At 46.8% G+C, this 26348-nt stretch overlaps 1 protein-coding gene across 3 annotated transcripts in view; it reads left to right on the top strand.

Moving 5' to 3' along the window:
• The window catches only part of EFR3B (EFR3 homolog B), a 97637-nt gene that overhangs the window by 30999 nt on the left and 40290 nt on the right, over positions 1-26348 (top strand). For all 3 annotated transcript variants that reach the window (XM_024999503.2, XM_024999502.2, XM_002691505.6), the window contains exons 2-4: positions 11387-11463; positions 12497-12624; positions 20593-20743. In XM_024999503.2, the coding sequence (XP_024855271.1) occupies positions 11387-11463; positions 12497-12624; positions 20593-20743 (356 nt within the window). The remainder of the gene's footprint in view (positions 1-11386; positions 11464-12496; positions 12625-20592; positions 20744-26348) is intronic.

The raw sequence follows: 26348 nt of genomic DNA, 5'->3' as shown, positions 1-26348 counted from the left end.
TCTGCATGCTGGGAAGCAACAAGTCCTATGTGCCACAACTGCAGAGCCCTGCTCTAGAGCCCATGCTCTGCAGCAAGAGAAGCCACCGCAGTGAGAAGCTGGCACACCACACGAAGAGTAGCTCCCACTTTCCACAACTAGAGAAAGCCATGCTGAGAAGTGAAGATCCAGCACAGCCAAAAATAATTAATTAATTAATTTCTAAAGAAAGATAATATGGTACAAGGGGCATTCAGAAGTTAGCTGGCAGAGGGGAAATAAAGCCTAGAGTTGGGGATGTTATTAATGAAGGTCTTCTAAGGAGGACTAAGCAGGAGCTGGGGTCTGCCAGCCCCTCAGCCCCACCCAGTGTGATGACTTCTAGGCCCCCAGGACACTCTTGGGGCTCTGACTCTCCAGTTTTTGCCTGGTCCCTATCACCTGAACATCCTCTCCTCCACAGTTGTGGGCCTCACCATGGTTGCATGGCCCCCCTCTGTCTGCTCCGCAAACTACCCCGTCCTTCTCACAGCTGGACTCTGCCATGACTTCTGGCTGCTGGACAAGAGCTGTGCCAAGAGGAAGGACGTGAAGGCGGAACAACCCCCACCTTTGCAGGGCATCCCTTGTTGAATGCTAAGTGGCAGGGTTGACTATAATGGAATGGTGAGTCACGTTCACGGCTTGGCTGTGCAGCAAACTAAATCAAGTGAAGATTTACCTCAAAACTACCCAGAGAATGAATGGAAGCAAGGAAATGGGCCCAGTGGCATTCACAAGGACTGGATATCAGGTGTCAAGGAGCTGACCTAGCACGGCAGCTGGGGCAAAGGAGAGCGCACGGTGGAACTGAGAAACTGTTGAGGATTTATTTTGAGGGAAAGTGATGGGAAAAAAAAAAAATTAGGGGAGCCTTGTTGCAGAAATGGAGAAGGAAATGGCAACCCACTGCAGTATTCTTGCTTGGGAAATCCCATGGACAGAGGACCCTGGTGGGGGTCCATGGGACAGTCCACGGGTTTGCAAAGAGTCAGGCATGATGGAGTGCACACATACACATGAGTGCACACACACACACACACACATTGCAGAAGAGCACATGCTGTGTGACTTTGAGCAGGGCATCTGACCTCTCTGATCCTGCTTCTTTTTTGATAAAATGAGAATAATAGTACATACCTTAGTGCTTTGTTATGAGTATTATACATACGAAAATGTTTGTGCAGTGTTTGGCCTAGTGCTTTGCACAGAGGTGGTAAACCGTGGTATTTTTTAGGTATTAAAGATCAGCATGACAGAGGCTGGATTGGCGATGAATCAATCTAAAGAATCTAATATTATATCTCAGGGGGCCTGGCAGACAATGCTGGGTTAGAAATAGGGAATTGGAGGGAAAGTGGCCTGGATGTTTAGAAGCATGATGTGCTTGGTGTTTTGAGAGCGTTTGCTTGTTTCATGCCTCCCGTCACCCTAGGTAGTGAGTAAGCTCTGATCAAGGGGTCAGTTGAGTCAAAAAAACAGAATCAGGCAAGCAGAGCAAAGGAGGCCAGGGCAATGGCATGCGGGAGGTGTGAGCACACAGCTGCTGCCAGTGAGAGGTCAGAGTCCACAGACGCTGCCAGCAACCGTGAGATCTGCCGTCGCATGCTGTCAGGCAGAGAGCTGGGCCAGGGCTTCTTGCTCTGGCCATGCGCCAGAGTCACAGAGGATCACCTCGGGCCCCTCCTCGGAGACAGGAGGAGATTCTGATAGCAGGCTGGACTGGAGCCAGCAAGCAGGGCTGGGGGGCTTGGGGGCCGGCAGGCAGAGGGCCAGCGGGAGGTAGGGGCAGAGTAATGGAACCCAAAGACTCCCTTCCCCCACTCACACACCTGGAGGGAGTTTGGCCCCAGCGAGCCTGGCTCTGAGCCTCAGGTGCTAACCCCAGAAGACAAGCTGGGCAGGATTCAGGAGTTGAGGCCAACAGGTCTCAATAGAAACATTCCCCTAGCCCTCCCAGGACAAGGTCTTGTGAGCACCCGGGGATCTTTTGCTAAATGCCCTGTCGTTCCCTTAAAGTGAGTGAAAGTGTTAGTCGCTCAGTCATGTCTGACTTTGCAACCCCCTGGACTATAGCCCACCGGGCTCCCCCCTCCATTGGATTTCCCAGGCAAGAATACTGGAGTAGATTGCCATTCCTTTCCCTTACTGACTTTGAAATCCATGATTGCTTTTCTCCCAATCACACACTCTTTTCTTCATTCAACAGACGTATGTGACCATTCCCCACCACCTCCCCGCCACAGGTTACTCCCTGTTCAGACTCTGGGATGCACAGGGTCAAATAGGCATGTCTCCTGCTCTCCAGGAACTTACCTTCGAAGCGGGGTGGACAGAGTGTGGACACAAACAAAGGATGTTGATTGGTAAAAAATGCTATGAAGGGAAATAGGGATAGAAAATTAAAGGAGAATGGGAAATTCTCTAGTTAGGTGACACTAGGGCAAACCCTTGAGGGAAATGAGCGTGGGAGCCTGGAGGAAATACAGAGAAACCCTCCAGGTAGGTAATAGTAAGTCAAGGGCCCTGAAGCAGGATGGTGTGCAAGGAGGCCCCTGAGGTGGGGCAGGATGAACTATAGGGAGATGACTGGGGCAGGTCTAAAGATTCTTAGAGTTTGCAAAGTTGGAGGAAGCCACTGAAATGAAGCCACTGAGTGTCATTAGACACTCTGTTAATCTCACTGATTTGATTTTTCAGTACAACCAGCTGTATATTTACTAGTGGAACTGGCCACATCATGTTTCCCTCTCTTTCTTAAAAAGTAAGTATAAAAATATTAGGTAAGATAAGTCCTAGTGACAGAAAAGCATCCTTATTAAATTTACCTTTGGCCTCCATGGTTTAATCTGCCAGACCTGATCCCCAGAAAGGGGGAGAAGGCCCTAGTAGAGAGTGCTTCTCCCTTAGAAATAAAATGGCTCAGAACCTAAAAGATTCTTTTAATAGGCACTTGGCTGTGAGTTGAACTCCATATACTTCTATGTATGAACATGAAGAATAAATACCATTAGAAGCCGGACTAAAGAAATATGTATCACAATCTCTCATAACAAAGAACTGTTTTCAATTTCTTTTAAAATATCTTCTATTCTTTGGGCTTTTTTCCCCTTGGCCTGGTTGTGGCTACTTTGAAATGACTTTCTCCTGGTGGGAAGCTTTCGAGGGGTGCCTGTGGGTTCCGGTCACCTCCTGAGCTGCTGTGGCATGCAGAGGCCAGGGGTTCCTGACCGAGCCCTCTGTCTCTTTGCCTTATCAGAGAGGAGATCTCTATCTGCTGCTTTGATTACCTACCCAGGAAGCTTTCGGTGCCACTCAGGGTTTTCTGCCTTCTGACTGAGATTCCAAATCTCTTTTCTTATATGACTGATCATCTACTTTCTAAGTAGAGCAGATTTAAATTGTAAATAGCTTTGGGTTTATTTCCCTCAATGATCCTTTCTTGTGTTTCTTTCCTTGAATTAGGATATGGTCAGCAAGGAAAGTTATGACCAACCTAGATAGCATATTCAAAAGCAGAGACATTACTTTGCCAACAAAGTTTCGTCTAGTCAAGGCCATGGTTTTTCCTATGGTTATGTATGGATGTGAGAATTGGACTGTGCAGAAGGCTGAGCACTGAAGAATTGATGCTTTTGAACTGTGGTGTTGGAGAAGATTCTTGAGAGTACCTTGGACTGCAAGGAGATCCAACCAGTCCATTCTGAAGGAGATCAGCCCTGGGATTTCTTTGGAAGGAATGATGCTAAAGCTGAAACTCCAGTACTTTGGCCACCTCATGCAAAGAGTTGACTCATTGGAAAAGACTCTGATGCTGGGAGGGATTGAGGGCAAGAGGAGAAGGGGACGACAGAGGATGAGATGGCTGGATGGCATCACCGACTCGATGGACGTGAGTTTGAGTGAACTCCGGGAGTTGGTGATGGACAGGGAGGCCTGGCGTGCTGCAATTCGTGGGGTCGCAAAGAGTCGGACACGACTGAGCAACTGATCTGATCTGATGGCTTCATAGTTGTCTACCCCATACTCTTTTGAAAGTTACTGTGATTACTTAAAAACAAACAAAAAGTGATCAACATTTTCCATACTCCCCCCACCCCAACCCCTGGCCAAAACAATGCTATTAACTTTGCTTCTTACTTTTCTTAAAACTGGGTATGTAAATGGTTAAAAAACAAACTTTAGAGCCCAACATAGCAGAACAGTTTTCAGACACTTGTATGCTGATTTCCTCATGTAAATGCTCTCCACTACCTACATTTTACAAAGTTCAACTATTAGACGTTATTTTACTTGGCTTCAAGCCTTCATAAATGCATATGAGGAAAAATGCATAAACCCTCTGAAAGACTATTGATCAGCTACCAGCATCTCTTGAATTAGATAATCAGACAGGGATTTTGATGGAGTGGGGGCTAATAAGGGAGTAATCTGGGGTCAGTGTGAGCAGCTTGAAGTCCCCAAATGCCTTAGCTTGGAGGACCTTGGGGAACAGGCAGAGAAATGAGCAAAAGAAAGGTGAAAGGCTTTATAGGAAAGTAGTGGGTGGGGAAAACAGGAAGGAACTGACAGATGAAGTGGACAAGGCAGCCATCCTTGGGGATCTGCTCCTCCATCCTGCTCCTCCTCCCCTGAGCAATCAGGTTCTGTCTGATGCGCCAGTGCTCACTGAGCGCCAGTGACCCTCAGATCTTCAGTCTGGTCTCTCCCATGAGTCTCAGCGCTCCCCACGACTAACTGGATGATCCGAACTAGTTGACGCCGCTCGCCTAGTCCCAGCCACCTCCGTCTCCTCCATTTCAGTTAAGGGGGTTGTGATCTCCAGTCACTGGAACAGAAAGCCCGCAGTCATGTTTCGTACCTTCCTCTTCTTCTTTCCCGCAGAACCCCTCACGTCTTGCTGATTCCTCTGATATCACCCAGTTCAGGTATCTGCCCCTCACCTGGGGCGATTCATGAAGTTCCCAGAGCTCACGGTTCATCTAGGCAAAATCTAACCGCTTCATCCTGTTGTTCAAGGCTGTGCTCAGTCTGGCCCCAGTCTGGTCTTCTGTATTTTTCCTTCTAGAAATTTAGAGGAAAAAAAGAAAAAGAGAGAAGCCAGGAAGATGTTATCATTTAATCTCCAGCCCTCTAAGAAGGTGGGAGAAGAAAATGGCAACCCATTCCAGTACTCTTGCCTGGAAAATCCCATGGATGGAGGAGCCTGATAGGCTACAGTCCATGGGGTCGCAAAGAGCTGGACAGAACTGAGTGACTTCACTTTCACTTTCTTTCACTTGCCTCTAAGAAGGAACCACATCATCTTCATTTTTCATATGAGGAAACTTGGATTTAGGTTAAGTAACTTACTCAAGATGAAACAAGTAAGAAGTTAAGAGAGCTGAGGTTTCAACCTGAGCCTGCCTGACTCCAGAGCCCAAATTCTTAGCCACTGTGCTCTGGTGCCTTGCAATCTCAAAGTGTGGTCCCTGGACCAGGGCCATCAGCATCACCTGGAGCCTGGTGGGAGTGCAGAGCCTCAGGCCCCAGCCCTGGTCTGCTGAAGCAGAATCTGCATTTTAATAAGAACCCCAGATGATGAGTCTGCTCTTTACAGTTTGCAGCTGTAGAGGAGGAAAAAGTTTTCTTTGACCCTCTTAGGGTCCCTGGCTGGGTCTGAGAAGGAAGCTGACAGAGAGATAGATTAACAGGAGAGACACAGACAAATGTGATTGAATTTTCACATGTACATGGAAGCCTTCGCAAGAGAATGAAAACCCAAAAAAGTGACCGGAGCGAAGAGATTTTATACCTTTTAGGCAAAGAAACAATGCATTTGTAAAGAACTGACCTGTGGGTAGTGAAGGGTGAAGAGATAAGTGGGAGGATAGGGTTAGTTTAACAAGGTTTGTTTGCAGATTTCTCTGGTGACTTCTTATGAATCTGCCTCCAGTTTGTCGTTGTTGTTTAGTCGCTAAAGTAAGAGAAACACTTATTTCCTGTCTTTAGGCAAAAAGAGGGGAGCTTTTTCTGCCGTTTGCTGCCACTTAATCGCTTTCAGCTCAAGACAGTTTTTTATGTCGAAGAGGCATATTTGGGATGACATCCTCTGGTTTCCTTCAAGATGCACTGCCCAAGTGGTCCTTGCCTTTCTGTACAAGCCTGGTCTAGCTCCCTAGCTAATGCATCCCTTCCCTGAAATAGTGCCTAAGAACATCAGTGTCTCTAGAGGTAGATTTTGGGGTTTCAAATCCTGCCACTTATTAACTGTGAGGCTCTAGGCAGGTAACTTAACCTTTTGGTGCCTCAACTTCCACATCTGTAAAAATGGGAATAAAAACAATACCTACCCCATGGGGTTGTAGGCTTAATGAGTTGATGCTTGTAAAGTATTTCAGCACTGTGTCTGACGCATAGGTCCATCTAGTGTGCCAATAAAGGTCCATCTAGTCAAAGCGATGGTTTTTCCAGTATCATGTATGGATGTGAGAGTTTGACCATAAAGAAAGCTGAGCACCAAAGAATTGATGCTTTTGAACTATGGTGTTGGAGAAGACTCTTGAGAGTCCCTTGGACTGCAAGGAGATCCAACCAGTATCCTGAAGGAAATCAGTCCTAAATATTAATTGGAAAGACTGATGCTGAAGCTGAAGCTCCAATATTTTGGCCACCTGATGCAAAGAACTGACTCATTGGAAAAGACCCTGATGCTGGGAAAGATTGAAGGCAGGAGGAGAAGGGGACGACAGAGGATGAGATGGTTGGATAGCATCCCTGAGTCAATGGACATGAGTTTGAGCAAGCTCTGGGAGTTGGTGATGGAGGGGGAAGCCTGGCATGCTGAAGTCCATGGGGTCACAAAGAGTCAGGCACGACTGAGCGACTGAACTGAACTGAACTGACACATAAGAAGTAAAGCAGCCACTGCCCTGTGACTCCCGCCCCTCATCGCCTGTCCTCTCCTGAGAAGCCTTCTCCAACCAGCAGAGCTCAAGGTGTTTTCTCCCTTTCTAGATTCTATTGCAAATGGTCTGGGACTTCAGTCATAGGATTGTACCTTAGGGGAAAATCTTCTCTTATTATATTAATGAGAAAACTGAGTCTCAAAGATCAAATGGCAGAACCTTTTAAACTCCAAAATTAGCACTGTTCCTGTTAATAGTGACTCTGTGGAGCATAACTGCCACCAATAACCCCTGTTTTTTGAAGAGTTGACAACAGTCACCTTGGTACCTTCTGTAGAGACAGATTAGTAATACCATTTGGATTTCTTTTCTGGTCTTGGTCTATTCAAGTATACTACTGGGCCAATTTCACTGATTTTACACTTTTAAAAAAGCGTGCATTTCATCTGATAGTAAGGTGTTCCTTTTTCAACATCTTTCTCCCCTTGTATGTTCCATTTTTGTTCCTAAACTTATTATTTGGTGTATCTCTTTTTCTTTGATAACTGACAATGTGTATCTTTTGGTGTTTGCCTATGAGTATTTTCAAATAATGAGGTTGTATTTTGTGATTATTTTGCTATTTGTTTTCTGTTTCCTTAACATCTGCTCATATTTTAACTCTGAGTTTCTCTTTTCATTTTGTTACGTTTCAAACTTAATCCACTTATTTTAATTATTTTTTATATTCTAAAATAAAATCCTATATAAGACCTTAAAAAAAAAAAGCACTGTTTCCAATGTACTCTATTTACAGTAGCGTATAGCTTTCTGTTTCCATCTAGTGCATGCATGTGAAGTTGCTTGTGTCTGACTCTTTGCAACCCTTGGACTGTAGCCTGCCAGGCTCCTATGTCCATGGGATTTCCCAGGCAAGAATACTGGAGTGGGTTGCCGTGCCCTCTACTGGGGGATCTTCCTGACGCAGGGGGTCGAACCCGTGTCCCTTGCATCTCCTGCATTGGCAAGCGGGTTCTTTACCACTAGCGCCACTTGGGAAGCCCTCCCACATAGGAGGCAATACATATGCCTTGAAAAAAGAATATTAAAAGTATTCATCATGTTGCTATTTATAACAGTGAAAAATGGGGAGATGTTGATTTGAAATTTTAAATAGATTTCTTTGCCTTATGATTTTTCAGAGGCTTTAGTAAGCTTATTTGCCTGCGAATCTAAAATGGGGGATTTGGTGTGCATGGTTTCATAGATTTATTTGTCCTCAGACCCTTTTTCTGAAGAGTGCTTGTTAGTTTCCCACCACAGCTGCTCTCCTCGTGACCCTCCAACAGCCAGCCAGTCCCATGGGCTCTCTCCAGTGAGCCTCTTGCTTTATCTTTCAACAGCATTTGACTCTGGTCTGTTGTGTACGCTGGAAATATGTCATATTTGCGTTGAGGTTTGTGGAGCTGATGCTGAGGTAGGAAAATTCGGGAATGCTGACTTTGAGAAGCTGGCGGGCAGTGACTGGAGGTTCAGATCAAGTTATCACTGCAGACCCATAGGCCAGTGAGGTTAGGTCTTCTGAAGCAATGTTCTGGGACTCTCACTTCTTAGGCCTCCAGTTGTCCCTTGGCCTTGGTCACCATTACTGAGTAAGTGAATGGTGGGGAAGCTGCACTAAGATGTACCAGCCAGCATGGACCAGCTGGCAGTCTGGGAAGGGCTCTGCCGCCCAGGGCTGGGGAACGCGGAGGGAAGGGCGGCTGGTGGTGATCTGCCCTGAGTGCTTTGCAGCATAAACTCGCTTCGGTCTCACAGCAGCCCCAAGCGCTAAACCAGGACACCCGTACCCACAGAATGCCACTCCTTGTGCAACATCACATCTAGGAAGTGGCAGTGCCAGGATTTGATTTGAAACTTATGCTGTTGCCCACTTGGCCTCAACTAGCCCCTGCCCTCCAGGAGTCAGAGGCTGGAATGAAAGAGTGTACAAGAAGAAATAACTAGGGCGTAGGTCCAGTTAGTTGCTCAGTCGTGTCCGACTCTGCAATCCCATGGACTGTAGCCTCTGTCGATGGGATTCTCCAGGCAAGAATACTGGATTGGGTTGTCATTTCCTTCTCCAGGAGATCTTCCTGACCCAGGGATTGAACTCCGGTCTCCTGCACTACAGGCGGATTGTTTACCGTCTGAGCCACTGCGGAAGCCTGTAGGTCCGGAAGCACCAGAAGCAGAGCAGCTCTGCTGACCAGGCACCTGCTCGCCTCTCTTGTTCTACAGTCTTCTCATCTCTCCCCCAAGGAGGGAAATGCCCGGGCCTCCATGTGATGGATTTCCCCTGCCTTATGGCTTCTGGGGGCCTCTGTGCTGGAAGAGGGACCCCTGCACGGAGGTTTATACCCTGAGTACCCAAAATAGGCTTGTGCTTTCTCAGACAAGTCTGGGTTTCTAACAACCGTGAGCTTGGCCTCAGTGAGAAAAGTTTGAAAATGGACTGACATTGGAGGGCTTGGGGGCTCTAATTTCTCCTTGTCTCTAGTTCTGACTCCCTTGAAGATGCACACAGATCCATGTTGCTGTTTTAGCACGCAGGGCCCGTGCTCCGGGGCATCCTAGAAGAAGTGCACTGATGGCCGCACTGGGCAGAGGGCCCAAGGGCAGGTTTCAATCCTGAGCCCCGGGGTCAGGGTCCCCCCAGGGAGCTGCCCCATCCCAAGGGATAGCCCTGGATGCCAGCCAGCTGGAGCCCTCACACCTTCTCCTCGGTGGGCAGGGAGGAGATGAGGCGACGCCAGTGCCGGTTCAGCACAGAAAGATGGAACCCAGAGGCCAGTGTGCAGCTGTGGACTGGTTCTACCATCCTCCCTGTGCCTGGGGTGGGTGAGGGACTGGGGGACACACTGGGACCCTGGTGGTCCTTTGGTATCAGAAATCTGATATCCTGCCTTTGGAGTGCCCCGTTTCCCCAGGGACACGCCCATCCCCTAACAATCTGGGAGCCCAGATTGCCCCGTTCCTTCCTCCTCCTGGTGGTGCTGCCCACCCCCATCCCCTCCCAGTCCAGGTCCCCCAACTCCGCCCCCCAACCGCTTTTCTCTCCACTGTAAAGCTCTTTGTGGCTCTCTGTGTGATTAAAGTAATTCCCACTAAAGTAATTCATTCTTCTCTGAATGACCCGTAGGCTTGATTATTCCAGGGCACCTTTGCATTTCAAGTAGAGCATTTGTACAAACAAAATTAAGCGTTAATTGGTAGAGTGAGAAGGCAATTATTTTGGAAGGGGGTGGACTTTCCTAGGCCCTTCCCCGCCGTCCCCTCCACTCCCTCAGGGGTCACTGCCTTCCTTCCCAATTCTGGGAGGGTGCAGTTGGGATATGCCAAGGGAGGTGTCTGCTGAGGATGAAAGGGAGGAAAAGAGCAGTGGTTCTAATTGAAAACTTTTTACGGTGGGACCTCTAGAATCATCAACTTTTTATTTTCCCAAGGTTTGTTCTATTATCACTGATTTCTTAACACTGTCTCACAAAGGAGCTCACGTCAGTCTGTAGCTTTCTGACAACGTACATTATTCTTTCGCTCAGTCACTTCGGTCGTGCCCAATTCTTTGTGACCCCGTGGACTGCAGTCCACCAGGCTCCTCTGTCTATGGGATTTCCTAAGCAAGAATACTGGAGTGGGTTGCCATTTCCTTTTTCAGCGGATCTTCCCAACCCAGGAATCAAACCTGAGTCTCCTTTGGCTCCTGCACAGCAGGAATCTTTACCACTGAGCCACCAGGGAAGGCCACGTTATCTTAGGTTTTTGTTTTGCCCCAGACTGGTGAGAATCTCCTGTGGTGGGAGAGGGCTGGTATTGGGAACCATCGACCAGGTGGCCCCCGGAAACCCTCCAGCTCTCAAAGACCACGGCTTTCAAACACCGTGGTCTCGCTGTATTAAAGATGCATTTTCAAAGGTTAATAATTAATGGCAATGTTAATTTATCATAGTTTCACATAACATTCTATAATAGAAATGGCCCCAGGAGAGAGGATGGTAAAGGAGATTGAGGACCAGAGTGGAGAAGAAGTGGACAGAAAGCGAGAGGGTAGGGTAGGTGGAGTAACTGCTCTTCCCAGCTGGATGATCTCCCAGGACCTGGAGAAGAGTCTTGGGCTGCAGGAGGCAGTTTTATATAGTCTTGGCACACAGTGTGTGTGTGTGTGTGTGTGTGTGAGTGCACACGCATGTGCACATGCACGCACACATGTGTGCTCAATGGCCTGGCTTCCTGAACAAATTCTGATCTGCTGGCACTTATGCCTGATCCCCAAGCGAAAGACACCTAACAAGGAAGGCAATGTCTTAGAGTGGGGGCGGGGTGGGGAAACAGCAGGAAGGACCCAGGCTCTGGCGCTCTAAGGGAGGGACCCTTCTGTTTCCAGCCTGGATTTGGTTTCTCAGAAGCCACCCAGCCTGGCCCCGGGAGGCTTAGCTCACAGGGCATTCTCGTTGCTGTTCCAGGTGTGTGCGGCTGCTGCGGTGCCCTGCGCCCCAGGTACAAAAGGCTGGTGGACAACATCTTCCCTGAGGATCCCGAGGTGGGTCGCATCTCCTGCCACCAGTGTGCCTCTCACCGTCTCACCCGATCCAGGGCCCTAGGGGCTGCCACAAGGAGAGGCGAGCCCCCCAAGATCACTCAGACACTCTGAAACCACAGCCACAGCCCTGTCAGTGACCAGAGGCAGTTGGAAACCTGAAAGCTGAGGATCTTCGGACCCCTCTGAAGGCAAGATCTGCAGAGGGCTCGGAAGTTTGTCTTGGTGCTTCCGGCTGCTGCTGAGCATCTTGCTCACTCGTCTCTCTCTGGGTGATAGTTCCTGGAGCCACTAACTCTCTGGAGGGTACTATTTCCCTGACATCAGGTGTGAGCATTTCCTTTCCTGGGTTTTGGCTCTGGAGCTCATGGTCTTCTGTGTGCTACCTCTGGTATCTGTCAGGTGTCAGGTGGGCACACAAGATGCCTGGTTTCTTGGTTTCCCCAGCCGCCACTCAACTGTCAGACTGCAATGTGGGTCATGTGGTTTCAGAAATGTCAAGGTTTGATGTACTTGACTTGCTCTCTGGAAATCGATGGCCTTTTCTTGATGGGCAGGGGTGGGGGGGTGGTCACATTTCTAGCATCCTCCGGACAATTCCCTGAAAGCTATAGAGCTGCCTTCTTTCTGTTCACTTCTTGATTTTGGAGATCCAAAACGTTTTAATTCTGGGTTGCTTTCATTGAAGCTTGTCATCCATTCATATACACATGCATTCACATACATATATATACATTCATGAACATATACATATAAGTATGTAAACCCATATCATATACACATGCACACATATATGTACATTTCTATCACTTACTATTTTTATTTATAGCTAGCACACTTTGGGCTAAGTTGTGAGCTCCTAGAGAGCGGGGTCTATGTTTTAATCATTTTTGTATCCCCAAAATCCACATGGTACCTGTCACATACATGATGGGCACTCTGTTAAACATTGATTAAATTGAATGATCACATACCTTTGGACTTGAACTCTTCTAGCCATCACATGGCCACAGTGAGGATGACCTGTCTTTTACAGGATGGCCTGGTGAAGACCAACATGGAGAAGCTGACCTTCTATGCCCTCTCAGCTCCTGAAAAGCTTGATCGCATTGGCGCCTACCTCTCCGAGAGGCTCATCCGTGACGTGGGTCGTCATCGATATGGGTAAGTAGTATGAGAGGGGGAGAGAGATTTTCAGAAATTATATAATATTATATTTTTAGGGCAATACTTGGGGTCCTCATGGACATGAGTTTGAGTGAACTCCGGGAGTTGGTGATGGACAGGGAGGCCTGGCGTGCTGCAATTCATGGGGTCGCAAAGAGTCGGACACAACTGAGTGACTGAACTGAACTGAACTGAATGAAAAAAGTCAACTGCAGGAGAGACATGTCTGTTACCTAATGTCATGATCTGGAGTGGGGTGGATGTAAAGGGAACACTAAGATGTTTCTGGTGACACTGTTGGTGGGACAGAGGGAAAAGCAGATCCAGGGCAGTTGTTCATGCGTCCCATTGGTTCTATTCTCCACGAAGCCTTTTATATCCATCCTCTACTTTCCTCTGCTCCTACCTTTTTCCTGGTGCAGACTCCGGGTTACTGCAGTGGCCTTGGAAATAGTCTCCCTGCTTCCCATCTTTCCTGTTCTGGCCCTTCAGATCAATACTGCTAGCTATGATCTTTAAAACACAGACCCAAAGCTATACTTTCCTGGCTCCTTTAGCTTCCAATCCAAGCTCCTCAGCCTGACTTCTAAGGCCTTCCTCTACCTGCCCCCATATTGCCTTTGCATGCATCCTCAGTCACTTCAGTCATGTCCGACTGTTTGCGACCCTATGGACGACAGCACGCCAGGCTCCTCTGTCCATGGGATTCTCCAGGCAAGAATACTACAGTGCATTGCCACACCCTCCTCCAGGGGATCTTCCTGACCCAGGGATCGAACCTGCATCTCCTATGTTTCCTGAATTGCAGGTGGATATTTTTTACCACTGAGCCACCAAGGAAGCCCCAAACTGCCTTTAACCCCAGCCAAACCCACCGCAACTGCCATAGCTGCTCTACACCTACTCCAGATGGACTAGCTCATGACCCCCCCACCTCACTCTCTGGCCTCTGTGCTTTTGCAGCGATCACCTCCCTGGACCCTCTCTGTCCTGCCCCCCAGCTACACCTGTCACCCCCACCACCCTCCAAGGCCCCTTCCTCCTGATGAGGAAGGTGGAGTGAGAACCAGAGGGTGAAAGTCTGCACTGTGCTGACAGTGTATAGAGGTCCACCCTCCACAGGACCCACCAGCCACCCTTACATCAAGCTATCCCTGATAGAAAAACAAGACTGAAAACAATTCATTTCTATGATCCCTTTCTATTAATATAATAAAATTAGGTTAACATGCTCAATAAAAAGGGCATGAATATACTGAACATGCTGATTATATAAATCGCCTTGACATATTATAAAGCAGTCTCAAGCAAGTACAATAAAAATATCTTTATCCTAGATTGAACCTGAAACTAATATGCAAGCGCTGACATTAAACATTTAATACTAATTTTGCCTGCCCTCTCTGCACTGATGGTTCTCTCAGTAAAAAATGTCCTGTAGCCAGCAGAGCCACTTAGAAGCATTCCACTGCCCTCAGAACTATCACTCAAAATTGGCATCATTCTGTTAAAAATAGCCATTGCAGCGTCTAAGTATTTAAAGCCTTGATGGCCTCACTGGGGGCTTTAATCATAAACACTGGGAGAATAGAAATCTGTTAGATCTGTTCTCTGGGTCTCTTTCTGCCTCTTCCCCGAGTTTCCTTACCCAGCTCCACACTCATCACCATTGTCCTAACCACTGATGGCAGCTTTGGAGTAGCAAAATATTCACCTACAGACAGGTGAGATGGTGTGAGGAGCTGTCTCCCTACCATCATCCAGGTGTTTGTGTTCTCATATACATGAGAACTTTGGGTGTTGGACCGAGTGGTAGAAACACCCTCCTCGACAGGCATGTGTTTAGCGTCAGGGGTGATAACTCAATGTGGGCGGAGAGAGAATAAGATAAGAATTTCAAGGTATTTCTCCTTGGTGGGGTCTACAATGAACAGTGAGATGCAGAGCAACTAAAAGCAAGAATTCCTCCTATTTTCCTCCTTTCAGTTCAGCCCAATTGCTAGAACACCCCTAGAAACTGAAGAGCAAGGGAGGTAACAGCAGTTGTGGGTAAGACTCGGGATTGACTGACAGTGTCCCCAGAGCAATGACCATGTGTAGAAGGCCACATTAGAATCTGTCGGGTTGGGACTTCCCTGGTGGTCCAGTGGCTAAGACTCCAAGCTCCCAGTGCAGGGGGCCCAGGGTTTGATCCCTGGTCAGGGAACTACATCCCACATGCTGCAACTAAGAGTTTGAGCACCATAACTAAAAAAAAATCCCAAATGTCACAGTGAGGATCCAAGATCCTGTGTGCTACAACTCAGACCTGGTGCAGCCAAATAAATCAATTTTTTAAAAATTATTTTAAAAAATGAATCATCAGGTTCCCCAGTGACTGGAGGATGGAGACCCCTATGCCAAAAGAGTTGGGCTACTTCCCCAGGAGCCTGGGCCTGGTACTGACTTAGTGGGGCTCCCAAGAGATACACAGTCCCCAGAGGGACTCTGAACCCTGTTAGAGAGTGGAGCTGACCCTGCAGACAGAGATTTTGCAGATTCCTACCAGACAGGAAGGTTCATCCTTCCCTCCCTTGTCTGATGTCAACCCCTGCTTCTGGGCTCCTAAAACCAGGAAGTTTCTGTTCGGTAGGGAGAACTTGACTGCATACATTCAGACTGCCGAGAATGAGAGGTTCTTTGTCAAGGCTGCCACCCTCTGAGTAATTCTCAGTTGACGACTGGCCCAGCTAAAGTTGCCCCCTCTCTCTGCTGGCTGGTCCCCATCTCTGACCCTGGATCTGCACTCCTTTCCAACCAAGTCTGGTTCCCAGACCTTGCATGCTGGCTCCTCCTTTCCCAGAGAGTCCTAAGGCCACTCCTTGCTGAAAAGAGGTGTTCAAGCAGCAAGTGTGAGAGTGTTAGTAGCTCAGTTGTATCCGACTCTTTTCAACCCCATGGACTGTAGCCCACCAGGCTCCTTTTCCATGGAATTCTCCAGGAAAGAATACTGGAGTGGGTTGCCATTTTCTGCTCCCAGGGATCCTCCCCCAGGGAGTGAACCTGGGGCTCCTGCATTGCAGGCAGATTCTTTGCCATCCCAGCCACCAGAGAAGCAGAAGCAGCTGCCTATTCTAGAACTCAATTCAAGGAATTTCCTGCCTCTCCCCAAGCACCAGGCCCCCTGCGTCTTTTTCTCAGTTGTTATAACTCACCTTCTGCTTTGGTTGGCCCATGACCCTGAGTTCCTGTTGTTGTAACCTACTAACTGGCCACTCCTGACCTCGGTTACTGCCCATGAACTCCAGTCCATCCCAGATTCCTTGATTTCTGCTGGGAAGCCCTACTAGTGGATCCAAGACCCTTGGTCATGCCCTGCTGCTGTGGTCTGTGCCCTGTTCTTGCCTTCGCCCCTAGGCCCCTGCAGTAGATTAGTCTTCACCACCTTCGACCTTCCCCACCCTGCTCCAACAACCCAGTCAGGTCCATTTCTCAGACCCCTTTCAGGATCCCAAGTTCAGATTAGATCTCTGCTAAGACTGTCCTGCTCAGTGAACATCACCCTGAGAAGACTGTGCTCTCTCCCTTTGAGAATATGGATTTAAAGCATAGGATGTACCCAGGAAGGTTACTGTCAGATAGGACCAAAGCAGTGAGCATTAGACTAGGAGGTTCCAAGATCCCACTAACTTCTAGTCTTCTAAGATACTTTGAAAAGTTTAAGTTCTCAATTACAGTCCTTCCATCCCTGCATGCTAAATCGCTTTTATTAGCCCTCATGCCACTCAAAATATAATAAATGGGGCTCACACCCCGTGGATGGCATCAAGTACAGTCTCGTCCCCAGATCTTGTAACAGAGCAAGAATCTTAGAGACTGAGGCAATGGAATAATCAGCCTGAGCTGGGAGGCTATAGCCTCCTGGGAAGTTCTGGGCCTCAGAGGCAGAGACACTTGCTCCTTGGAAGAAAAGCTATGACAAACCTAGACAGTGTATTAAAGAGCAGAGACATCACTTTGCCAACAAAGGTCCATATAGTCAAAGTTTTCCCAGTAGTCATGTACGAATGTGAGAGTTGGACCATAAAGAAAGCTGAGCACCGAAGAATTGATGCTTTTGAACTGTGATGCTGGAGAAGACTCTTGAGAGTCCCTTGGACTGTAAGGAGATCCAACCAGTCTATCCTAAAGGAAATCAACCCTGAATATTCATTGAGAGGACTGATGCTGAAGCTGAGGCTCCAATACTTTGGCCACCTGATGCAAAGAACCGACTCATTAGAAAAGACCCTGATGCTGGGAAAGATTGAGAGCATGAGGAGAAGGGGACGACAGTGGATGAGAATGTTGGATGGCATCACCGACTCAGTGGACATGAGTTTGAGCAAACTCCAGGACATAGTGAAGGACAGGGAAGCCTGGCGTGCTGCAGTCCACGGGGTCGCAGAGAGTCAGACACGACTGAGCAACTGAACAACAGAGGTCCCCCACCTGGGCTTCCCAGGTGGTGCTAGTGGTGAAGAACCTGCCTGCCAATGCAGGAGACCCAGGAGAACTTCTCTGGTTCAATCCCTGGGTTGGGAAGACCCCTGGAGAAAGAAATGGCAACCTGCTCCAATATTCTTGCCTGGAGAATTCCATGGACAGAGGAGCCTGGTGGGCTACAATCCATGGGGTCACACAGAGTCAGACACAACTGAAGTGACTTAGCACACAGCATGTACATATTCAAATAACAAGGCTTTAGAACTTCCCTAGTGGTCCAGTGATTAAGGCTCTGTCTTCCAAAGCAAAGAGTTCAAGTTTAACCCCTGGTCGGGGAGCTAAGATCCCACATACCTCTTGGCCAAAAAGCCAAAACATGAAACAGAAGCAATATTGTAACAAATTCAATAAAGACTTCAAAAATGATCCACGTCAAAAGAAAACAAAAATCTTCAAGAAAAAGAAGGGGCCTTAAACTTCATTTACTTTTCAGTTTCACTTCTACCATAATTTTCACTTTCCATCAAAATTTCCACTCCTGGTAATTAGACAATTTTTTTTTTTTCTTTTTCCTGGCTAGCAAAGGACCGTCTTCCTTATCAGGATTTTCTGGGAATTTTTTACAGGAAAAGGAAAAGCAGCAATCTAAGCTTTGGGGTTTGGGAGGCCTTCTAGTTTCTTCTCTTGCCAAACCCCACCCCATCCCTTCCTTTCACTCATTTAAACTCTGTAAAATAATGGCGAAACCCTTCATATTGAAGGACGCTGGGATGATTCATGTTATGTCTGACTCTTTGTGACTCCCATGGACCATAGCCCGCCAGGCTCTTCTGGAATTTTTAAGCAAGAATACTGGAGTGGGTTGCCATTTCCTACTCCAGGGAATCCTCCCAACCCAGGAATTGAACCTGCACCTCTTGCATCTCCTGCATTGGCAGGCGGATTCTTTACCACTGTGTCACCTGGCATGTTCTGGGATGATTCATAGAAGAAGAGAATTCCATGCTGCTGCCTGCTCCCATTTCCCAGCTGCCGTGTTTCACTGCCAGAATGTGTCCATGTTTCCCTGCCAGCTCTTTGGAAGGGCCCCACCCCAGGCTGCTGCCTCAACCCTGCAAGAGTCAGCCTGCTTCATGACCTACACAGTGGACCCAGCGTGTGCCAGGCTTGGGTCTGCAAGATCTTAAGATTTTAATAACTTAAGATACTAGTATCTTAAGCTCTTTTCAACTTTTACTTATGTGTTTATTTTGGCATGGGTAGGATCTTAGTTCTCCCACCAGGGATTGAGCCTGCGCCCCCTGCAGTGAACTCTGGAGTCTTAACCACTGGGCTGCCAGGGAGGGCCTCAGAATAAATCTTTTAATTCGTTCCCTATTATACACACGGCCTATAAACTTGACGCTGGGCAGCTTCTTGAAGAGAGGCCTTTTCCTACTTGCTTTAACTTACAGGCCTCAGCCTGACTCCTCAGCACCCCGGTAGGTTTGGAGTTGTCCACTCTCCCTGTCTGGCCTGCATTTTGTTTATATCAGGAAGTACTTTTCTGTTCCATGTGGTTTGGCTCTGTGGGTAGAGGGATCACCGCCCTGTAATAGGCACGTGAGCCACGCTCCTCATCCATGGAGTCTCAAGTGACTCCCCCTCCTGCAGGATGGGGTCAGGTTCAGCCCTTACTTCTCTTGCCTGTGAGTTGCTTTGGATTGCTCAGGATTCGCTTTTATTTGTGCCCTCAGGTTTCTAAAGCACTCCTAAATCTGATTATCAGATACTTGTGTTATTTAGATATAAAGAGACTTAAATATACTGGCTCCAGCAGTAGAAGAAATCAACCCTGAATATTCATTGGAAGGACTGATGCTGAAGCTGAAGCCCCAATACTTTGGCCACCTGATGCGAACAGCTGACTCAGAAAAGACCCTGATGCTAGGAAAGATTAAGGGCAGGAGGAGAAGGGGGTGACAGAAGATGAGATGGTTGGAAGGCATCATCAACTCAATGGACATGAGTATGAGCAAGCTCCAGGAGATGGTGAAGGACAGAGATGCCTGGCGTGCTGCAGTCCATGGGATTGCAAAGAATCGGACACGACAGAGCGACTGAAAAACAACCAGCAGTAAAGAAGTATTTTTTTCTCTCTCTCAAGCAATAATCCAGTCTGGGCCAGTGGGCTGTGCTCCACAAGGTCATCTGGGGCTTTCACCTCTTGCCATCCAGTTGCTCCCACTTCACAACCAGCAGGAAGAGAGAAGAGAGGACTCAGAGGACAGGGCAAGCCTGTTTTTCAAGCAAGTGATGCTCGACACTGCTTGCATCACTCCCCCTCATTATAAGGGCAATGTTTAAGTCATGTGGCCTCACCTAGCAGCAGGAGAGGCTGGGAAATGTTCCCAGTGAGCAGCCGCAGTTCAGATACACTTCTAAATAACCAGTGAGAAGGGCAAAAATAGTTTCCAGGGGAGACATCTAGCCTTCTGCCCCAGACACCTAAGTCCTTAATGAAAACTATAACATTTTTAACCAGGTTAGTTTTGCTGAGGCTCCCTTATTAGAAGTTAAAAATAACCTTTTTCTGTGTATGTCTGCCTTGCTTTCTTTAGAATGCAAATGCTTTGTAAGTGGGGGATGTATCTTTCCTGACGTGCCTTACCTGACCGTATGCTCGTTATGTCACTATCATGGAATAAATGCTGGGTTTGAGTTTAGGCATGCATCCCTCATTCTCAATAGGAATTTGATTTGTGGCATTTTTCTTGGGATTTAAGAGAGGCATTGAAGAAGATAACAATTAGGGGTTGTCCTACAAAGGCTAGCCTGGAAAGGATTGGGTATTTTTACTTTTTCAATGTAATTTAATTATTATTATTATTTTTTTTTTGGTCATGCCATGCTGCTTGTGGGAATCTTAGTTCCCTGACCAGAGATTGAACCTAGGCCCTGAGAAGTGAAAGTGCAGAGTCCTAACCCCTGGACTGCCAGGGAATTCCCAGGACTGGGTATTTTTAGCACAGAGAAGAGAAGAACATGGTAAAATAGATTGTTGTTATCAAGTGGTTAAAGGGCTGGCAGGTAGCAGAAGGTTCAGTCCTCTTTTTTGCTGCTTCTGAAAGTAGAATTGTAAATAAAGGATGGAGGTTATTAGGGCTTGCTTGCTTTTCTTTCTGCTCAAATTTCCTCGTGAAATGGTATGCCTTGTCTCTCATATTCTTTGTGTGTAAAATAAGGGGCTTGATGAATCCATCTCTAGGCTCCCTTGCAGCTCTGCTTCATTCTGCTTCTCAGTGCTGGGCTGGAGTGGGCGCTTGATGGAACAGCCGTCCAGACATGGCAACCTGGGAAGAGCTCTATTAGCTGGATGCTGCCCAGGTGGTCACTGCACTGCCATCGAGGTTGTCCCAGACATGTGGTGCGGGTGATTGAGTGACGAGGCTGAGTACTTTGTGATGAGTACTGAGTACTCAGCATGAGGCTGAGCAATGGCGGTGGTGCTGCTTTCCCCAGATACGTGTGCATCGCCATGGAGGCGCTGGACCAACTGCTCATGGCCTGTCACTGCCAGAGCATCAACCTCTTCGTGGAGAGTTTCCTCAAGATGGTGGCCAAGCTGCTTGAGTCGGAGAAACCCAATCTGCAGATCCTCGGCACCAACTCGGTAAGGAGGTCCGAGGGGCCCTGGAGAGTGGGCATGGTGGGGAGAGCGGGGCAGAACTTCTGGGTCAGCTTTGTTATGATCCATTCCTATTTGTTTTCTGATTTTTAAAAATGATTTTTCCCTTAAATAATTATAGGTGGGGCCCCAATAGATATTAAAGTAGAAAGGAGGGGTATTCCTTTGAGAGCAGGCGGTGGCCAGCGCCCTCGAAGCTTGGCCCCTGACTGTACAGGGCATACTTTGAAAGCTGTCCAGGTTGTGCTTCTTTCAAAGATAAAATAAATTGATGTTCACAGGACAGAGGCATCAGATAAGTGGAAAGATCACGGGGAAGCAGGAAGCAGGGCTTCTGGCTTAGTTCTGCCCTTTCCTAGCTGGGTAACCTCGAGAAGGTTATCTTTCATGAGCCTGGCTTTTCACTGATACCATGAGCGGATTGAACTCAGTCCAAGCTTTGTAACATAACTTATCCCTAAACAAGTGGCTGCTATCTGCTTCTGGCGTGTGGAGAGAAGAACTATCAGTTGTGTCAAGAATTCCTAACTTTGAAGGGATAGTTTGAGAGTTTGGAATGGGCATGTACACACTGCTGTGTTTAAAATAGGTAACCAAGAAGGACCTACTATATGGCATGTGGAACTCTGCTTGATGTTATGTGGCAGCCTGGATGGGAGGGGAATTTGGGAGAGAATGGATACAGGTATACGTATGGCTGAGTCCCTTTGCTGTTCACCTGAAACACTGTTAATCAGCTATACCCTGATACAAAATTAAAAGTTTAAAACAACAACCAAAAAGAGCTCCCAACTTCCTAAGCATCTGTCCTCCTTGAATATCCCAGTTGCTTTCTTCAACTTCTTGCTCTCTCTCTCAGTTCCTCTCCCTTCAGGGAATACTTTCAGCTCTAAGCCTTCAAGCAGCTTGGTGTTGAAAGCCCTAACATGCAACTATTTTACAGATATCACCAGGAAAAAAAAGGAAAGTTTAAGGTTTGTGGTCTTAGCCTTCCCAACCTGACTTTTCTGAGTTTTTATTGCACAGGTCACAACTGCTTTCCTCTTCTAAAATTGATTTAACCAGAAGATAGTCTTTCAACTCTTCTTTCAAAGACCAAAACTAATCACCTATTCCCCTCTTTCCTCTCTCTGTGAACCAGCTGCCTTTGACAAATTACATATACAGCAGCAAGGGTAAAGTCTTTTGTCACGTTACCCTGGCAACAGCTTCAGATACCGTTTCACTTGCCCTGTTTAAGATAACTATAGTCTGGAAAAGAACATCTAAATGGAAGATAAACCAGTCATCGATGCGTCCACAGGGCATCTCCCCAGGGGGAGATATAGAAGCAGGTGGCTGCCAGCCCCAGAGTTCCCTGAAGCACATCCTGGCCCCTGGTAGGCATTTTATTAGCAACAGCCTTGAAAATTCCAGGTCCTGCAAATTCCTCGATTCCTCATCACAGTGAATCACTGCATTAGCAAGAGAGCAGTTGACTAATGATTAGTGTACTGCAGACAGTGGAGATTATATAAGGACAGATGATTATAAGTAAGTCAGATAATTGCAGGAGGTTCAGAGTTCAGCTTCAGAGGCAGCCTTTGCTAGCAGAAAGATGCTCTTTCCAGCTTTCCAAGCCTGAGACTTCTCTGTTTCTTCCTTCTTTCTTAATGGATATTTATCCAGCCTGTGCTTGACTACCCCAAGGGTTGAAGCTGTGCTGACATTAGTCACCAAAAAAAATCTGATTTTGCTAATACTATTCCTGCATATCATACGCAGTATAGTTTTTTAAGTTTATTTGATACCTTTAAGTCTTTAATGAGAATATCTGAACTTGAGGTGATGTTGAGGGACAGGTGACAGGAGATGATGGAGCCAACTAAGCTCAACTATTTGCTTAGAGATTTACTTCTGTGCACCTGCCTTATTGCCTGGTGGGTCCAAATGTAAGTTCTGGGAACAGTGCACTGATCATGTGCCCTGACTTTTGAGGTCACTCTAAGGATAAACTGAAAATATTAAATATGAAAATGCCGAGGTTATTTACATAAACGATCTAATATATGAACCTCGTATAAATAACAAAATACTATGAAGGATCACAAAGGTCCATCTAGTCAAGGCTATGGTTTTTCCAGTAGTCATGTATGGATGTGAAAGTTGGACTGTGAAGAAAGCTGAGCGCCAAAGAATTGATGCTTTTGAACTGTGGTGTTGGAGAAGACTCTTTTTTTTTTTGTATTTTTTTTAATTTAAATTTATTTATTTTAATTAGAGGCTAATTACTTTACAATATTGTATTGGTTTTGCCATACATCAACATGAATCTGCCACGGGTCTTGAGAGTCCCTTGGACTGCAAGGAGATCCAACCAGTCCATTCTAAAGGAGATCAGTCCTGGGTGTTCATTGGAAGGACTGATGCTGAAGCTGAAACTCCAATACTTTGGCCACCTCATGCAAAGAGTTGACTCATTGGAAAAGACTCTGTTGCTGGGAGGGATTGGGGGCAGGAGGAGAAGGGGACGACAGAGGATGAGATGGCTGGATGGCATCACCGACTCGATGAACATGAGTTTGAGTGAACTCCGGGAGTTGGTGATGGACAGGGAGGCCTGACGTGCTGTGATTCATTGGGTCACAAAGAGTCAAACACGACTGAGCGACTGAACTGAACTGAACTGAACTGAACTGATGAAGGATCATGGATTTAAAGTTTGTACTTTCATCCCTACCTCACAGCATATATAAAAATTAACTCAAGAACTTCCCTGGTGGCCCAGTGGTGGGGAGTCCGCCTTGCAATGCAGGAGATGTAGGTTCAGTCCTGGGTCCGGGAAGATTCCAAATGCCCTCTGGTCACAACTAAGACCCAATGCAGCCAAATAAACAAATAAAATTTTTTTTTAAAAATTAACTCAAAATAGATCAAAGACCTAAATATAAGAGTTAAACTTATAGAACTCTTAGAAGAAATATATGGGTCTATCTTTATGGTCTTGAATTTTGCAATGGATTCTTAGATATGATAGTAAAAACAAAAGCAACAAAAGAAAAAATAAATGAATTTGACTTCTTCAAAATTAAAAACTTTTGTGCATCAAAGGACACTACAGAACAAAAGACAACTACAGAATGAGAGAAAATGTTTGTGATTCTCATATACAATAAGGGCTCAGTAACCAGAATATATGAAAAACTCTTACAACTCAACAACAAAAAGAAAACCCAATTAAAAATTGGGCAAAGGACTTGAATAGACATTTCTCCAAAGAAGATATACAAATGTCCAGAAAGCACATGAACTGATGCTCAGCATCACTAATTATGACAGAAATGCAAGTCAGAAATCATAGAGAGATACTTCTTCACACCCACTAGGTTGTTTATATATTTTTAAAATCCTATAAAAAGCCGTGTTGGTGAGGATATGTAGAAATCGGAACCCTTGTACCTTGCTGGCCGAGCTGTAAAACAGTGTAGACCCTGTGGAAAACAGTTTAGTGGTTCCTCCAAAAGTTAAACATATAGGATTACCATCTGACTCAGCATTTCTCCCTAGATATGTACCAAAGAGAACAGAAAACAGACACTCAAACAAATACTTGATTACCAATGTTTCTGGCAGCACAGTTCATAGTAGCCAGAGGGTGGACACAACCAGAAGGTCACATATTGTATTTCCATTTCAATGAGATACCAGAATAGGTGACTCCATAGAGACAGAAAGCAGATTAGTGTTTGCCGGGGGCTGGGGTGGGTGGGGGGACAGGAATAGAAAGTGACTGATTGATGACCAGGATGTGGGTTTCCTTTGGGGTTCTGCTTTAGTTGCAAAACATTGTGAATGTATTGAGTGCTACTGAATTTTGCACTTTAAAAGGGTTCACTTTTTGTTTTGTGAATTTTACCCAAATTTTTAAAAATTGTGCTTTCATCTCAGATTGTGGCATACAGCCCTTTGTGTTCACACTGCACCCCAGCCTGAAGGCAAGCACACTCAGAGGCAGCACAGAAGCGAGTCCCTTGGGAGGGGAGGGAAGCTCTTGAAGCATGTCGGGGTGATGTGGGAGCCGGTTGCGGTGGGGGGCGGGGGAGTCTCTCTTTCCGGTAAAGCAGAGGGGCTGTGACTTGCCTGGAGGCTCTGTGAATGTGAAAGTCGCTCAGTCATGTCCGACTCTTTGCAACCCCATGGACTGTAGCCCACCAGGCTTCTCTGTCCATGGAATTCTCCAGGCAAGAAGACTAGAGTGGGTTGCCATTCCCTTCTCCAGGGTATCTTCCCAACTCAGGGATTGAACCCGGGTCTCCTGCATCGCAGGCAGATTCTTTACCATCTGAGCCACTAAGATACCACCCTCCCTGCTTCAAGACCTCACCTCTCAGACGCCTTCCCTTCCCTCTACCGAGGGTCAGCTCCTTCTGAGGCTCCCTTTCTTGGCCTCCCCGCCAGACCCAGCAGGAACCAGGCTCCTGTCCACCTGCTGCAGCCATGCTCTGCCTTCTGCACCCAAATGCCCCACTCAGAGAACCGCCCTCAGAAAACCACCTGATGTGAGGATTGGGGCATCTACAGAAGCATGCTTTAAATTTTGACTTGGCTTTCAGGGCAGCTCCTTATCCATTCTTTGACCACCGCCTTCTCTCATCTTCTCAGTGGTCACTAGAGACCTTCTGTTGTCTCCTCAAGCACCACTGAATCTGCTTCCTCAGTCTCAGAGATGGTCTTGCCTTCTTCTGTTCACTGAGAAAACTATCTGCTGGGGGTCCCTCAACTTGTATCCATCTTTTTCTTCCCCAAAGGCTCCCTTCTCCTCAGGAATCTCCCTACATCCATTATTTTTCTCTCCATGTCTCCACTCTTCCCCTTTTTCTCATTCCTTCCCTTAGTCTAAATATAAGTTCAAGTCTCTTCCATTATAAAATGAAAGAAACAAAACAAACACGGGAAAGAAAACTGAAACAATTCACATTCTGCATAACCACAGAGTACCTTTAGCTCACCTGACAAAACTTGCCATCATTCCCTGATTTTAAAAAATTCTTTGGTTCAAATTAAAATTTCCCTTATAGTCCCCACATTGTCTTGTATTGCTGTCTGTCAGATCAGGATTCAGTATAGATCACGTGTTTATTTTGTTTTCTGTGTCTCTTATGTCTCTCAACCTGTCCCAACCCCTCTCCCGTCCCTCTTCATTTTTCATGGTATTGGCCAGGTCATCACTTTGTAGAACGTCCCACATTCTGGATTTGTCTGATTATCTCCTTGTGGTGTTCTTCCTTTTGCTCTCTTGTCTCCTATACTTCCCACAGACTAGAATTTGGTCTGAATGCTTGATTGGATGCAGTTAAATACTTTGGGGCATAACGCTTCATGGAGAGTGCTGGGCACTGAGCATCTAAAAGAGGCAGGAGTGTCCGGGAGCCCACTTTTATGGATGCGAAGTGCCATCCCAAGTTAGGGTGGTTACAGCCAGCTCTCCCAGTTGTAAAAGTTTGTGTGTGTGTGTGTCTTTGCACTTAGAAATCTCTGGAAACCATGCAAACAACCCATTCTTCACTCAACTTCCAGCTGATGTTTCTATCTCCGGTGGCATTTCTCCCCG

Source organism: Bos taurus, chromosome 11 (genome assembly GCF_002263795.3).
Source record: "Bos taurus isolate L1 Dominette 01449 registration number 42190680 breed Hereford chromosome 11, ARS-UCD2.0, whole genome shotgun sequence".
Taxonomy (NCBI): Eukaryota; Metazoa; Chordata; class Mammalia; order Artiodactyla; family Bovidae; genus Bos; species Bos taurus.
The sequence above is the reverse complement of the archived record's forward strand: the minus strand, read 5'-3'. Positions and strand labels throughout refer to the sequence as shown.